Here is a 17,271-nt window from a genome sequence, read left to right as displayed (position 1 = left end):
TTATCTAGAAATGGCTGGTAAATTTATTTTTAATCCATGACTTTGGAGGCCTTGATTACAGACTTAACATGCTCTTAAAGTTTTATCCTTTGGTGGTCCTAAATAAGGATTACAGATAATGTCTGTAGGCTAGTCATGGGTAAATGTCCGTTCTATAGATATAACACTTTTGCCCTCAGAATCGCCAATCTGATACTCAGTCACAAAGTAGCTGGTCTAACTTTAGAATCCTCTATCAGTGTAACAGTTACAATACTCTCTAAGCTCCTAGTAATGGTGGGGTGTTTTTTTTTTAACAGTAACAGTAACAGTAACATAAACATAACATGCATTGGTTAGTTTCATTCAACTGCTTTCTTCCTTCATCTTCTTTTTAATCTTTGGTTACAAAGAATCGCTTGCCAGAAGTGTAGGGGTGGGGGTGGGGGTGGGAGAGAAGAGATTGAGAGAGAAGATATATTCAGAAATGAAGGTGATATAGAATCACAAGATGTCAATTTTTTTTTTAAAAAAGCAAATTTAATTAAACAAGATATCTAAATAAAGACTTGGGTCTGAATTCTTCCTTCTGGATTCTAAATTGCAATTTTAGTTTTGCCTTGAAGTGATTTTAATAACCATTTCAAACTTGCAAATACTGCATTTAAAACAGAACACGGAAGCATTGCTCTTAAGGCTTATTTCACATGATTCTTAATCATTTTTTGTGCTTTCTATCTCAATTAAAACTTCTTGGTTATTAAAGACAGATCATTTTGCTGAAGTAGAAAAGAGAATAATGCCTTTACAAAGCCCTTGCCTTCTCCTTGTTAGTCCTTCCCCAAATGAGGGCCTTCAGCCCTGAAAACCTAGGATGCAAAGTGCTAACGGGCAGAAATGATGTTGGTTGTACAGACACTATGATCTTTTAACATATGAGAATTGTTAGCTGGATTATAGTTATTTTGATAATGAATCTTTTCCTTTACTTTTTGTTTCCTAGCTATTCCTACCATGCTGCAGGATATAAAGGCATGGCTAGGGGTTTTTTAACACAACTTAACCTTCCCCCCACCACTTAGGATATATAGGTTGTTCCACTCTTACATCCATCAAGTCACTAAGTAACTTAGAGAAAACCAATTACCAATTACTTGGTGCTGATCCTGATGAATATCTGGTCACTGGATTCAGATGGCTCTGGAGGAGAAGTTAGGCTGGCGACCTGTAGAGTCCTCCCTCACTCAAAACAAAGTCAAGTGCAAGTCATGTCATTATTTCTCTGATGGCATGGCCTTCTTCAGCAACGAAGGACAAACACAACAACAGCTGATTCTACTGTTGCACTTATAAAGCCCTGTTATAATCCAGCTAAATAAATAAACATGCCATGAAAATGCCAAATTTTATCATTTCTCTATAGCCAAGTGAATCAGAGGAAAGGGAAGAAAAGGTGGAGGGAAAAAAAGGAGGGGAAAATTATCTGGATGGTGTGTTTTTAAAATCTGATATGCCCACAAAATGAAGCTATGACACAGCTGATACAACGATATTCTTCCCGTCCATTCAAAATCTGACCAGGGTGAAAGTAAGTACATCCAAAGCTCAGAATCAAGGAATGGATTCTAAAACTCTTTTTACAAAGTAAAAAATACAACCAAAAATATTAAATATCTACCACATGTATAGCACTATTCTAGGAGCTAAGAAAAAAATAATATAACAGAAAGATACAACAGGAAGAACCCTTATTCTACAGGCTTGAATCCTGGCTCTGAGACTGACTAGGCCCTGTGTTACCTTGGGAAGATCACTAGCCTTTGTGAACCTATTTCTTTATCTGTTAGATGATGTGGTTGTGACTAGGTGGTCTGAGGTCCTTTGCAGTTCTAGATTAGAAACACAATGCTTCCCCTCAAGGAGCTCAAAGTCTAGTAACAGATAAAACAAACAAAATGGAATGGAAAAAGCATCAATTCAGGCACATACAAGTGAACAGAGGTTGAAAAGGCTTTCATACAATACAGTGCAAAAGAACAGAAAAATACTCAGAAAATAAAAAAAGTTTATTATTAATTCATTGCTGTCATTGCCTATTTAACTCTAAGTCAATGGTTGTTAACCCTGTTTATATCATGAACCCTTTAGCAGTCTGATGAAGTATTTGGACCTCTTTTCAGAATAATATTTTCAAGTGCATAAAATACATAATATTGCAAAAGAAACCAATCATATTGACATAGTTATCCAAACTGAAAATTTTAAAACAAAAAAATGAGCTCATGACCTCCAAATTAAGCCTTACCCTAAAGATAATTTGATGAGTACCAGCATTAAAAATATATATATATATATCACACCAATAGCAATGGAAAAAGCCAAACAAATTCATCAAATGATAGTCACTTTCCAAAGCAAATGGTTTGAGTCAACCAATGTGACAGTAGGAACTTCATATGGCACCGTATTTTATACCTCTTTAATTCTAAATTACAATCAAATAAGGAGATAAGGTAGAGAGATAACCAAACTCCCAGACACTGACTTATCTAAACTATATCATTTTCTTGTGCTTATTAAAATGATCAATTCATGGTTGTAAAATTGAACCTTACAGGCTACTTGTACATAGATATATAATAATTATACATACACACACAAACTAAATTTACAAGAAAACTAAGGATGCTGTCATTGAAAGATTGAGATCTCTTGAGGGTAAGAACAAATAATGTCACTATTTATCCCAGTAGACCTACTTACTAGTATTTACTGGTGTGGTGGTTTGAGTACAGGAAATGCTCAGTAAATGTTTGCTGAATTAAAAAAAAAGTTATTAGGTCACTGACTAATAGATGAAAACCAGAAAGGATATGAATTTGTTGTTTCAACACAACAATAATATAATTGAAGTTGCATAGTAAAAATAGCTTAGCAGAAATTTAATGGTGTTAGACACTATTTGCATATGCTTAAAAATCACATTCAGCCTCATTAAAAGCAAGATTAAAATAAGCAAAAAGCAGAGGTGACAGCTTACTTCAGATTTGATTGACTAAATTTTCTACATGACTCATCACCAAATATTGTCTCAATTTCTTCATGTAACAACTGTGTTAAAGAAAATAGGTGGAAAGAGTTATCAAATATTTTTACAAATTACTAAAAAAAAGTTTGATTCCATGAAGTCCAGTGAAACCAGGAGACAGGACTCTCCCAGATGACCCTACCCTAGAAGGGAAGAAATATCCCAGAGTGGGGTATAAATGGCCCCATCCAGTGTGGTATGTTCATATTTCTCTGTTATTTAGCTATTTTGAAACTATAAAAACAAGGTGGTTGATGAAACTTAACTAGTTTTTCCAAACAGTTTTACAACAACCTGGTCTTGAGACCAGTAGAATGAAGCTTAAAAAGCTTAATGCCTTCATAAAAGATTCAGTTGCGTCCAACTCTATATGACTTACATGGACTTTTTGTCTTCTTGGTAAAGATACTGGAGTGGTTTGCCATTTATTTCTCCAGGGTACTCCTCATCTCCATTTTAGAGATGAGGAACTCAGGCAAAAGGAAGTGACTTGCCCAGGATCAGACAGCTCGTAACTATCAGGCCAGATTTTAACTTGGATGTTCCTGATTCCAAGCCCTGCACTCTGCCCACTGCACTCCTAGCTCCTCCATAAAAGATTACTAAGTTGATTAAAGTTCTATTGATTTTGTCCTTTTGATCTGTAATTCTGAACAGCTGATAAGACAGCACTGAGTCTTTAAGAACCATGAACAAGGTAGACAGACCAAAAAAGAAGAGACAAGGCTACAAGGAAACCCTCAGAAATTCATTAAACCTGTGCTTACCAGTGCCCTCCAGCAGATTCTAACACAGTCCTGGAAAACAAAGAAGATTCATATAGATACTTGTTTATAACTAGTGCTAGAAAAAATAACTGCCATGTATCAAGCCCAATATGCAGGAATTAAGATATCTAACAACTTTTCCAATTGGAAAAACTGACACACTGCTAATACATTTGCCTTGGAAAAAAAAAAATCTCTTTCCTCCTTTAGAGATACATGGTAGCCATTTTTTACCACATGATAAAAAGATTGAAGGAAAACTGGAAGATGATTATTTCCCTCAGACCCACCAAATCAGTGACACATTCAGCACTTCATTTGAGTATGCCTGGTATATTACCAAAGCTCAGATGTGGAAATGTTGTCAAGCATGCGACTTCCATTTCCTTGATGAAAGGCTCACCAAGTAGGACAATCACTATTTAATATTTATGGGGGCTTATATTATTAAATATAAAGTGGACTAGGTGCTATCAGTCATTGAAAAGAGGTAAAATTTCCTCCCAAAGAGCTAATATTCAAACTCAACATAAGGGCTCCTTCAATTTTTACCACCCTACTTTTTTCATCCATATGCACCAATAGAGTCTCATCAGCAGTTTTCCATCAACTGATGAACATGTCTAGACAAGGTAATCTACTATAGTGCTGTAACTGTATTGATTGGAAAAAACCCACATTAATAAAATAATAAATTCTTCAAAATAACTTTATACAAAATTACTTACTTTCTCCAGATCTTAATTTATCAATTTTTAAAAGACAAGGCTGGATGAGGATCGAGAGGTTACTTCCAGCTCTAAAATCATGATTTTTTTTTTTACATTATTACAGTATCTGTTTGATTAATGAAGATTTTTAAAAAAAAAATTTAAAACTCCACAATTTTTCATCTCGTATTCCTTCTCATGCCTTCAATAGCATGAGTATATTTCGTTTGATTCCTACCCTTCCTCTACAAGATCTATTCAAAAGAAAGTACCACTTTTATCTTCTCTGAGGAATAGGTGGCTTTCAGGAATGAATTCAAAGTCAAACAAAACCTCTGAGAATAATCTAACTTCAAAAAAATAACTACAGTAGCCCAAATGTAATCCTGAACTGAATCCACCATGACAGGCTCAAATGGTAACTGACCACTCATAGGTTCCCTCTCTTCCTCTCAACGCTGAGTCTGTAGACACAACATGAACCTTGGCAAAACTTCTGCTTAAAGTACAGACAGGAAAAGGACATTTCTCTGTGACAGAAAGAGTGAACTCACTTGTTTTCCTAGTCCATCCTCCCGGGAAATAATAGTCACCTTCATTTCAGAAGAAATGAAGATCCTTGGCCCCAGATTGCCTTAACATAGGCACTTATGTCCCCAGAAAAGTCAGTATAACACTTCATATACACCTGACTATTCCTACCTCCTCATTCATTCTAATAACTTATATACTCTACCAAGAAAGAAAAACAGTCCTTTTACATAAAGTTTATCAGGCTCCATCCTTCATCTGATTGTTTCTGTGTATAACATAATATAACATAAGATAATGTAATATAATGTAGCATAATACATAAAGTAACATTGTAACATAAACTAGCATAACCCTCTTGATGCTACTGATTTCCCTTCATTATTGTCTCCAATTTATCCTGAACACATCTTGTTGGTACCTAGTTGTTGACATGTTTTCTCCCTCATTTGGTTCTTAGTGCTTACTGTTCTCTTATCTTCTCTTCACCTTCTAGCACTAGGCAGAGTGCCTGACACATGACAGATGCTGGATAAATGTCTGGTGACTTTGACTTGACCCTTTGAAGGTAGGGGATGCTTTATTTTTGACACTGTAATTGCAACACTCTTTAAATAACGGGCAATGAGTAATTTTTTGTTGAACCGAACCGATTGCTTTTACATCCTAGGATTCTTATCCATTATTACTCTCACACATTCTTCAGCTACTGAGAATCTAACAGTGTCAGCAAAGTAGCACATTATAAAGCATCCTTGATGCCTCTACAGCCAAGATACAGAATTCTGTAAGGGTGGAGGTGGGGTGAGGGTGAAGGTCAAGAGAAATAGGCAGGGCCTGGCACCCTTTACCTCAAACTCTTGCAATCAAAGGCACCCTCTGCACCTTCACACCTAAAGAAAATTTGGTCTAAGTGGCCAGGTGAAATGAAAATTAGTCATATATGCCATACTTAAAGCTGGGAGGAATGTTAGAAATCATTTACTACAAGACCTAATTTTCTAGGTAAGAAAACTAAGGTAGGACATGTCCAAGGTCACAGAGCAGAGCCATTATAATGCCACAAACATAGTCTCTAAAAGCCACTTCATAGCAAAATTCTAATAGGAGTAAATACTCTAAAAACAGAACAAAATGGGTTAAATCTAGAAGCCACAATACTTCATCTTAAAAAGTAAAAAAGTATTCCTTAAAAAGAACTGAATAACAAATATAATTGTGAACCAACAGTCTATGGATCAAACAAGCAAGAGAGTTGCCAACTCACTAGGACAGATGAGATAAATAAGGTAATATATATTATGAAAAAGATATTTCATCAGAAACCAGCCAAAGAATTTTTAATGTTTTAGCTATTTTAAAGATTAAAATCCAATTTTCCAAATATCATTTCTTCCTTTAGAGAAATAAAATAATTTAAAACACTGAAAAAAATCTGATCTTGACCAGTCAAGTTTTTTGTCTTAATTAATCTTGCTTCCCAATGAAATTCTTTATCTTGTTTTGATATTTTCAAGACATTGCAAATAAGTTCAGCAGATAGTTTACAATGCAGATCCTTCTTCCCTACTCCTCCGCCACCCCAAATTAGGTTGCTCCTAATCTTTGTACCTTCTCAAGGTCATAGATCATAAAATTCTAATTCTAATGGTGACAGGCACTTTATAGGTTCTTTAGTTCAATCCCTTTATTTTATAAACAAGAAAACAAACCCAAAGACATGACAGAGGCAGGATTGGAGTTCATTCTCCAAATCCAAATCAAGTTCACTTTTCACTATAACAAGCTGCTACTCTACCTTATCTGAAAAAAATAAACTACCTTGATCTTTCCAGTTTTCAATCCCACCTTTACTCTTGCCTGTCAGGGCTCTTTTGAAAAAAAGAACTGAGACCAGGGGCTCCCCAAACTGATGACTGACTGGGAAAAAATCAGCCTAACAACTGTGACTCAGAAGACCATATGTTAATTATAGTACATACTGCTTCTTTTAAAAAAAAGTTTTTTTCTTATTAAAACTTGACAAACATGAACATTTTGATAAATGAAGAATGAAAAAGAGGACTGCTTATTAAGTTGAACTTCGGTTATAGATTAACGTTGTATTAATTTTTTTCAAGAATTATAGACCTGACAAATATCAAACATGAAAATTTCTATTTACAAGAGATATAGAGGACTATATATAATACAATTATATATTATGAAGAATTATATATGAAATTAAATCTTTTAAGAGATTAAGGATTTTAACAGGAGCCATTCCACAATTGATAAATGGTCAAAGAATATGAATAGTTTTCAGAAGAAAAAAAAATCAAAGCTGTTAACAGTCATACTAAAATGCTCTAAATCACTAATAATTCAAGAAATATACATTAAAATAACTCTTAAGTATCACTTCACACCCATCATATCAGCTGAGACAACAGAAAAGGGGAATGGCAAACGCAGGAGGGGGATGTGGAAAACTGGTATATTAATGGAGTTCGTGGAGCTGTGAACTAACTCATCCATTGTGGAGAACAATTTAGAACTATGCCCAAAGGGCTGTAAAACTGCACATACCTTTTAATTCAACAATACCAAAACTAGGTCTATACCCAAAGAGATAAAAGGATCCATATAAACAAAAGTATTCAAAGCAGTTCTTTTCGTGGTGGCAAAGAATTGGAGACTAAAAGGATGCCCACCAATCAGGGAATGGCTCAACAAGGGATAATGTATGAATGTAATGAATTACTGTTGTGTTGTAAGAAATAATAAAGGGGTGGCCTTCAGAAAAACATGGAAAGACTTATATGAAGTGATATAAAATGAAGTGAACAGAACCAGGAGAACAATCTATACAGTTACAGTAATACTGTAAAGATAATCTGCTGTGAAAGACTTAGTAACTCTGAGCTCTATGATGATTCACCACAACTCCAAAGGATTCATGATGTAAAATGATATCTATCTCCACATACAGAATGGACAGACTCAGACAGCAGCCAGAAGCATATCTTTTTCCTTTTATTTTTCATTTTGGGGGAGGAGAGATGCAGAAAGAAGGAGAAAAATGGTTAATGCAGAAATGTTTTTGAACAGGTATTACATTTCTTGCCTTCTCAATGGGTGGGAAAGGGACTGGAAGGAAGAAAAGAATTTTGATCTAAGAATGCAAGTAAAATTTAAAAATAATTTTTAAAAAGATTAAGGTTTTACAAAAATATATATTACAGCTAACAAAAGAGTAACTGTTCTTATTGCCCATGTCCCTTTCTGAATGTCCTTCCACATTCTACTGTGTATTTTTAAAAATATTTCACTGAAGGTTTTTTTTTTTTGGACCACTGTCAGTGGTCCCATCAACTCTATCTGCCCAAACTCCATAGAAGTCCTTCCTTCTAACTAATATAACCAAGCAAAACAATCAGCACATTATTTATGTCTATAAATGTATCTCTTTCTGAACCGCTAGCCTATCAACTCTCTTCCAAGAGATTGGAAACATGTCTTTTCATCAGTCTTCTAAAATCCTGCCTTCCAGAGTCTTGGGAGAGTTATATGCATTGATCCTACTATGGGAATTTCCATGTCCTAGAACACCCAACTAACATAAACTTTCAGGGAGGCCTTACAACAGCACTCTGTTACCTTTACTCATTCAGAACAAGTCCCACTAGAAATCTAAATGCTCCTTAGTTCAAAGACTAATTTGGAAATCATCTGACTTAAAAGTTATCTATGTGGCATTTGGATATGGTCTGAAAAACATCAAGTCAAGAGAGATAAAATACATACCACGCAACATTTCTATAACCTATGGATAAATATTAGTATATAGTCTTATTCTATGACTCACTGGACTTTGCTCATTTCAAGTAAAAGTTCTTAAGTATTTTATTAATGGCAAACTCCAACAAGTAAAATACCTAAGTAAGCTTGGAAATGCAGTGCTATACAGCAAGCTCTTTCCCAATAGCCCTTACTCTCTCAAAACACTAGCCATTATGCAAAGAAGGTCTTATTTACTTGATTTTCCTCTAAAGACAAATGAAATCTCAGTAGGAAAATATAGTTTCAGCAACAATTGCTACTTATTAAGTGTCTACTATATGCCAGGCATTATGCCAAGGATGTATTAGATTGCTTGAGGCCATATTTTAGAATACCAACACTAGTATTTATGCATAAACAAGTATGGCACAGGGAAATCAAAGTGCTTTGTAAGATCTTTAATTTCACACCCACAGCATTAGATGGGCCAAGAGTGATTGTCTAAGGGAGGCATCAGTATCTTCATTTTACAAAATGAAGAAATTAATGCACAAAGAAAAGAATATAGCCTGTGATTCTAAAATTGATGGAAGGAAAAAAGATACTCACTAACCATAAACAAAAAAAGAAAAGGAGAAACGGTAGAAGACCACTACTCTCCCACATTTTAAAGTCCTTGACAGAAAGTCAGAAGCAGCAGGTAAGAAATTACGTGGTTTATTTATTATTTATATATTTAGATCAAGTAACTTGTTCTACGCAGTAAAGGATAATAATATCACTCAATTCCAGGGTTGTTGCGAGGATCAAATGAGATAATATATGCCAAGTACTTTTCAACTTTAAAATCCTACATAAATGTGAAGATATTGTTTTTAGTTTTCAAAATATAACTATTCCAAATATAATTCTATGGCTTTGAAAAAGCAAAAAAATTTGAAAAATAAAAAAGGGTAAAAAGGAAGCATATGAATTAACTTCCTCAAACAAAGACGACAACCTTCTCTCACCAATGACAACAGATGATTTAAAGGCAACTATTATTAGCAGGCAACCAGGATGGCATGACCAAAGAGGGTGTTTTATAGAAGCCTATTCATTCTAAAAGACTTCTGTTTGACTGTACTTGTATAAGGTGAGTCACATGCAACAGGAGGTGAAGTAGGAGTTCACTTCTAATTAATATGGTATTATTCTCTCCCCTCAAAATTTAAATTTTTGCTGTAATTATTTTTAAAGGACAAGGGCACTTAGGCATTCTACTTTACATAGTACCCTCTCTTCCCCTCATCCTGTCCAGTATTTAAATTTATCTATTTACATAACCCTAAAATACAAGAGAGAAGGGAATATAAAAAACCTCAAACCTAGATACAGCTGTCCTCCCAATACCTTACCTCTTAGTATCTTCTAGTACAATCTTCTTTTACTAGCCTTCTTTCCCATCATACACTTCTTCTTCCTTATTTCTAACTGTATCTTCAGTCTGACTTTTTTATAGTACCCACCAATATACTGATACATTTAAATGCTAAATAAATACTGTTTGATTTTTTTCCCCTCTTCCCAATACGTAGTCTAGTGAGAAGAGCACTAGCCTAGGAACCAAGAAGCCAAGGGTTCTTGACCATGCACCTCTGCTCTTTTATCTGTATGACTTTGGAGAGAATGTAAGCTCCTTGAAGGTAGAACTATTTGATCACCATCCTTGTATCCCCGGTGTCTAGCACACATCATCTAGCTTAATAATAGTTCATTAGATTGTGAGTTCCCTAAGAACAGAGACTCTACTTTCTCTTGCCTTTCTTTGTACTCCCATGCTTATCCCAGTGTCTAGCACAGAGTAGGGTTAATGATTAACTGATTAACTACTGTATATTAAATACAATAGGTACTTAATAAATTTCTGTTGATTGATTTGCTTTTTCATCTCTAACATAGTATATGCCACTTCTGTCCTTCCTACCTCACAAAAGTTGTGAGAATCAAATTAGATAACACACATAAAAGCTATATGTAAGTCATCAAAACAATAAAAATGTGTTATTACAGGATGACCTTGGTTAATCCAAAAGTCAAACAGATGATATGGTCTGGGAAAAAATTAGAAGGAATAAAAGTATTGGGACTGAAGTCATCTCCAAAGTGGATAGGCCAAGAGAAAATGCAGCAGGAGAAAAAGATTCTGGTTTGTCTTGAACCTTACGTTTTAACACAGGTCATATAAGAAAATGATTGTCCATCCATACAGCTGCAGAAACCACAAGAAACAAGGCTTCCTGCTTACCGTGTTGCATTTTGTGCCACACACCACTTGCCGGTGATTCAGCCACTGAGATGCAAACACTTTGTTAAGGGTCCCAAGGTGAAACTCTCTCTCCTTCAGGAGACTGGGAAGATGCTGTGCTGCATAACCATGCAACACTCGGTAGTAGCTGGACTCATTCTGCAACCTGACTTCTCTGCCTTTCAGGTAGTAGACCAAGGACCTCTTCACTGGAGGGAGTCTTTTCCTTTTGTTTAGTGAATGATCCCAGCCAAACTGTGGAAAGCAATATCAAAAATCACAGGCTGCAGCCACTTGTTCTTCTGAATATAAAACCCTATAAACATCAATGAAAAGTGGTAACCTGACCTACAGTTTTTTAAGTAATCTGCCCCGAATACAACGGAAGAAGAAACTTAATCCAGAGGTCCCTATTTTAACTCATACCTCCAATAAAAATGCTAATAGCCATATTGATATGTAAGGACCACAGATGTGGAAGAACAAAGGAAAATAGAGAGAGAGAAAGTTTATCCCAGAACAGGCCCAGGACTGTCTACAATCATCTTCCAGCAAGACACAGTCAGACGGAAGGGACTTGGGGGAGAGAAGCATCTTTTCAGCCATGGAAGGAAAAAGGGATGGGGTGGGTCCCATACCGACCTGGGGTACATCTCTATCCAGCCCCCTCCTCCCTCTGCGTTTGCAATCGCCACGAAGCATCGAAAGGGTCGTGCGGGACCAGGCCGGCCTAGAAAGGGGCAGGCGAGCCTGGGTCCCTAGGCCTTCCGAGCGCCCGGGCAGCCCTGGTTCCCTCGGCCGCCGCCCCCGCGTTCCAGGCAGTTGCGGGGGTTCGAAAAGTCAAACACAAACACGAGACCGGGAGGGGACCCGGCCAAGAGGCCGCGGGGAGAAAAGGACCAGACTTGGGGGCCCCGTTTTTATCAATCATCCTCTCCCAAAGGGGCAGCATTAGCTGGGGGCGATGGCCGGGGGTGAACTTGGCCTTGAGCTTCAGGCCGCAGGTGAGAAAGGTCCAGCCGGAGGGCGGGGGTGGGGGGGTTCGGAAACCCCATTATTTGCTTGGGGGGGTCGGGAAGAGGACTTCTCGCTGACATCGAAGGAGAAGAGGGTCTTTTTTGAGGGAGGGGGGCGAGGGCAGGGCTCGGATCCGCCCTCGGTGACAGCCTAGACCCGGATCCCGGCCGCTGTCCACCTTCCGCAGGCCCGCCCGCCCGCCTTCCCAGGGGAGCCCCGGCCTAGATCGGCCTCCGGCTGACGACGCTTCGGGCCTGCCCCCGGTTCCTACGCAGCCCCGACTCCCCTCTCCCCCCGCGGCCCTCAGGCCCCCCTGCAGCCTCCCCCACCCCCGGTTACCTGCTGGCCCTGGGTCCCGCTCCCGGTCCCCGGCGCCGCGGGCGCTTTCCGCTTCCTGCTAACTGTTTTCCGGGCCATAGTGGGAAACGCCGCGGCGGCCCCGCAGCCACATGGGGCGGCGGGACCGGGGGTAGCGGGGGGCGGCCGCGCTGCGGGGCATATACTGGGGGAGGGGGACGGGGAACTGGGTAGGGAGAGGTGGGGGGGGAGACGCAGCGGAGGCTGCGAGGGCGGGAGGAGAGAGGCCTGGGGCTGGAGGGAGGACAGGGGCAGGGGAGGGGGAGAGGAGAGGACAGAGACGCGAAAGCGACCAGAGAAGGAAAAAGGACGGCGAGCGACAGGCACCAAAACGCCCTCCCTCGCTCCCCGTCACCCTGTCACCAGCTGCGCAGCCGTGCTTTACGGTGCGTTGCCATGGAGACACCTCCCGGAAGGGTGCACCGGAGGACGGGGACAAGCGTTCGGGCTGGTTGCCTAGATGCCGCCCCGCCCCTGCTAACCCCCGCCCCCTGGAAGTAGGCACTTCCGCTTCTTCTGGCTTCCTCCTCCTTACCTTCTCCCCACACCTTCACCTGGGAAGGAGGGAGGAGGGAGGAAGGAGGGAGAGCCCTCGCGCATGCGTACCCGTGTCGGCCAGGTCCGAAAAAGGACCTTAACTCTTAACTAACCCCGAGTCAAACCTCTCTCTCACGTCATCATCTCAGAATAGAAACAGCTATGTCACCGAATCGGAGCGTGAAATGACGTAATCACACAGACCCTAATGGATGGAGCATTGACCTAGAAAGTGCCCCCCCCCCCCGTACCCTACAAGGCAGCAGAGTCGTCCAATAAGAGCCCGACCTGGGAGGTCATTTGGTCCAGCTGATTAGTTGACACTTGAGAAATTAAGGCCCAGAGAGATTAAATCGTAACCTCAAAGCGGGAGTACTTAGTAACCATATGGATTGGAACCTACTTGTCCTTTGACACCAACTTAAAGACTTAAGGTGCTTTCTTCATTTAGCAAACTTTGGTACCTACCCTGCTTAAGCAAAGCAGTTGGCTTAGGTCCGAAGAAAATGAGACTCAGTCCCCACCCTGAAAGAATTTACTTAATACACTAGCAGGAAGCACCCGCGACATCCTCCTCCGGCATTAGAGGGGCTCAACAACCTGCCGTATGACATCACCTCATATTTAGGCGATAATGACCATGACCGCAAAGAAGAATGCCCGAGGAAGAGCCATGCCAGGGCATCACGCTAAGGGCACTGAATCATTGTGATTAGCAGAGGAACACACCCAACCAAACCACCAGATGCCTACACACCATCACAAAATCCTGTTGAACTTGCCCTTAGGACAGATGGGCTAGTGGAAAGAGTTTTGGACCCAGAGTTAGAAGCGCTGACTCAGATTCTGGTTCTGATGGTTACTGATTCAGGGATCCCAAGCAAGTTACTTCATCTCCCTTAACCTCTGTTCCCTCTTCTGTAAAATGGGTATAATATTTGCACTGCCTATCTCACAGGGTTGTGAGGAAAATGCTTTATAACAACTATTAACATATAAATATCAGCTACTATTTATGGACAGGATTCGTGCCTCAGCTGATAGATATGGTGAGGAACGTTTAATTTTATTCCAGTTGCGGTTCTATGAAGTTTTGGAAGGGAGCTATTATGTCATTCCCCTGCTAAAAATCTTTCTACAGCTCCTCACAGACTATAAACTAAATCCAATCTCAGAGCGTTCAAAGACTTTGTCATCTCCCCCATTCTGAACCACTTCTCCCTGTTCCTATTCTCTTCCTGCTTCTGTTAACCCTGATCCTTCTACCTAGGTCTGTCTTCTTCTTCCCTGACTATCTAAATCCTACCCATAGTTCTCTGCTCCAGTGCAAGTCCCCTTCTTTCATGACTTCTTCCCTTCCCCTACCCCTCTAGTCTGCTGAGATCTCCTATTCTGCATTCCTATTACATTGATTGTACCCCTTGTTTCAGCATTTAGTCTTGTACTGCCTTAGACTGTTATTTAACTCTTCGGATTATATCTATTCTTCCCAAAGGGATTATAAGCTACTACATGGTAGGTATAATGTCATACACTTTTGTATCTCTCCCAGGACCTAGGATAGCACAGATGCTTGATATTGATTTAGTGAACTATTTTAGTGGGGGACTGATGAATTTTAAGTATCTTAGTGACAGAGGCATAATTAGAAATATTTTCACCTGGGATAAGAGAACCATAGTTGATAGTGTTGGAGAGTGCTCCTTCAACAACTTCCATTATCCCTCTAGGGGGTTGTAAGCAGTATGGGGGTCTCTATATCACAAGGGGAAGACATCTATTCTAACTTCAATGTCAATATCTGGCACAAAACTTCTGCAATTTTACCCTTATGACTTTACTTAGATGGAAAAGGGAACTCTCAAAGATCATTTCTTTTTCAATAATCTCCAGAATCTTATTATGTTTGTGCTTAAATTCAAAAGTAATCATTCACCCAGTCAAAAAACAAAAAAAGTGGAGGATTAGGGGAGGGGGACTCTTATAAAGAGAAGCTATTCTAGGAGTCAGTAGTTATTTGCCCTTTGGTGATGGCCATAATGGCCTCACTTAGGTGTGACTAAGTTACCTGACTGCTAGCTTCGGGCTTCAGGCCCCTTATACTTCCAGGAAGGCTCGTTTGCTCATTTGAAGAGTGCCTACATGATGAATTTGTTTTTTTCAAAGTGAATAAAAAACAGAATGGTAGGCCACAGTCTTTTCTAGTGTAGGTCCCCCTCAGGCTGAGTATCTGCCATCCCATAAAACATGGGTGATGGAGTTAAGTTAACTCTCTCAGTTCAGGCAATGAAGTCTGTCTGTCTGCCACCTCAACCCCTATTTCTACATTTGATATAGCTCTGGTAGAAAATGCAGCACAGTCTTACTTGGCCAAGGTTTTCCCTCAGAGACATGCACACAGTGACTGGCAAGAGTTCCTCAGCTTCCTCCTTTAAACCTGTCATTCTAGTTCTGTCTTGCCTCACAATGCTCTGTACAGCATATTGAATAACCATGAAAGAGTTTGGAATGTTGTCAAGAACCCATGAACATAGGTGCATACCTCTACATCACAGATATCTTAGTTCAATATTAATCTAATCTGTTTCTAATTTTCAAAGTCAAATTAGAATACATCCTTTTATTAGCATAAATTTAATGTTCCCAACAAATAATAAAAGCAAAACTAGAGTAAATCTCCAAATAAAATTTTAAAATTTATTTTGATTAAAAAAACTATACTAAAAAAGATAGATATCATTATACATGAAATATTTAAAAATCTAGAGAAAGATCTTTCAATGTGTTGGGTAGGTCATCAGTGGAGGCTTTATAGAAGCTCCTGAACAAGAATCACACAAAATAGGTTTAGATAGGCTGTGATCCACATTGGTAGAAGAAGTATCTATATTAAAGAGATCACAGATCCGTTATCAAAGAAGCATGCATTTTAACATATATTTTTTAAAAATTCCATTTCCTACTTTGAATAATGATTCACTTCCTTTGATTTTTTTTTGTTGGAGTCAATATGTATGCTGTTTTTCTTATTTCTGTAATTTTATTTTACACAAATTCATTTAGGACTTTACATATTTGCTCATATCCTTCATGTTTTATGGTTATATAATATTCTATTATTAACATACCTTATCAGTCAGTCCCCAGTGGTTGGATATCAGGGTTTTTTCTAGTTTTTCCTTTTTACAAATAAAGGAGGAAAGAAAGGAAAGAAGAAAGAAAAACGAAGGAAGAGAAATGATTGTTCTTTCACGTATTAATAACTAATTATTGAATCAGGACCAAGTTTTTCCCTTTTTTCTACTTCCTCATACAGAAATCAACCAGTGTGGGAAATCTTGGGCAAAGATTTACCTAGGCTAAGATCTAATTAGACAAAAGAAATTCGAAGTTTAGGCCATTCAGTCAAAGGGCTGCACTTGAGAACCTAGAGGGTCACATGTGGCCTTGAGGTTGCAGGTTCCCCACCCCTGGTTTCGGTTAATGGGTGCAGTCCTACTCATTGTGTTTGCTCAGATAGGTCTGGAAAAATGTGGATTCTCCTTTTTGTCAGACAGGTGACATGGAAATTGATGTCTCTTTGACTTAGATTTGGGTGGTGCAAGTGTACCTGAAGACTCTCATTGTAATATAAGCCATCTCTCATAGTGTTCATTCTCTCATTGATGGTTAACCAGTCAGAATTGACTGCTACCTTCAGGAACACCAGCTCTTCCAAAGGCATATAAGCCTTGAGCCTGCTGCCATGGAAGTCTGGCATTCAAGAGTGTCACTGACCTCTTTTGATTAAAAACATGATAGTTTTATTGATAAAATGATTAAATTATGTTTTGAACATAAACATCACAGAATGAAGGAAGGAAGTGACCTCAATATATGCATGCATAATCTGGCAAAACAAATTTTCACACTGGTCATGTAAAAAACCAAAAACATGTATCTCTTTCTGCATTTTAAGTTTGTCACTTTTCTGGCAGATAGTGAATAGCATGTTTCATCTTTATTCTTTTGTACTTGTGATTTTTGTTGTGTTGATAACGAATTCTAATTTTTTTCTGTTATTATTGTATAAAACATACTCCTACTCAAGTTGTTCATAATTTAAAAAAGTCTTCCCAGATTCCTCTGAAACTGTCCATTTCATCATTTCTTATGGAACAATAATATTGCACTACTCCACAATTTGTCTAACTATTCACCAATTGAAGGACACCCCCTTTGTTTCCAATTCTGGCC

At 38.8% G+C, this 17,271-nt stretch overlaps 1 protein-coding gene across 4 annotated transcripts in view; it reads right to left on the bottom strand.

Annotated features, from left to right (window-relative positions):
- The window catches only part of DCAF12 (DDB1 and CUL4 associated factor 12), a 113,727-nt gene extending 98,238 nt beyond the window's left edge, over nucleotides 1-15,489 (bottom strand). Inside the window, exons 1-2 of one of the 4 annotated variants that reach the window (XM_072596976.1) lie at nucleotides 15,402-15,489; nucleotides 11,125-11,379 (exon numbers count right to left, since the gene is read on the bottom strand). In XM_072596976.1, the coding sequence (XP_072453077.1) occupies nucleotides 11,125-11,379; nucleotides 15,402-15,479 (333 nt within the window). In that variant the 5' untranslated portion in view covers nucleotides 15,480-15,489. Of the gene's footprint in view, nucleotides 1-11,124; nucleotides 11,380-11,766; nucleotides 12,363-12,480; nucleotides 12,915-15,103 lie in introns of those variants that run through there. The other 3 variants (XM_072596974.1, XM_072596975.1, XM_072596977.1) reach the window with 3 other exon arrangements.
- Nucleotides 15,490-17,271: the final 1,782 nt, after the last annotated feature.

The sequence above is a fragment of the Notamacropus eugenii genome, chromosome 3 (assembly GCF_028372415.1).
Source record: "Notamacropus eugenii isolate mMacEug1 chromosome 3, mMacEug1.pri_v2, whole genome shotgun sequence".
In the NCBI taxonomy this organism is placed as follows: domain Eukaryota; kingdom Metazoa; phylum Chordata; class Mammalia; order Diprotodontia; family Macropodidae; genus Notamacropus; species Notamacropus eugenii.
The sequence above is the reverse complement of the archived record's forward strand: the minus strand, read 5'-3'. Positions and strand labels throughout refer to the sequence as shown.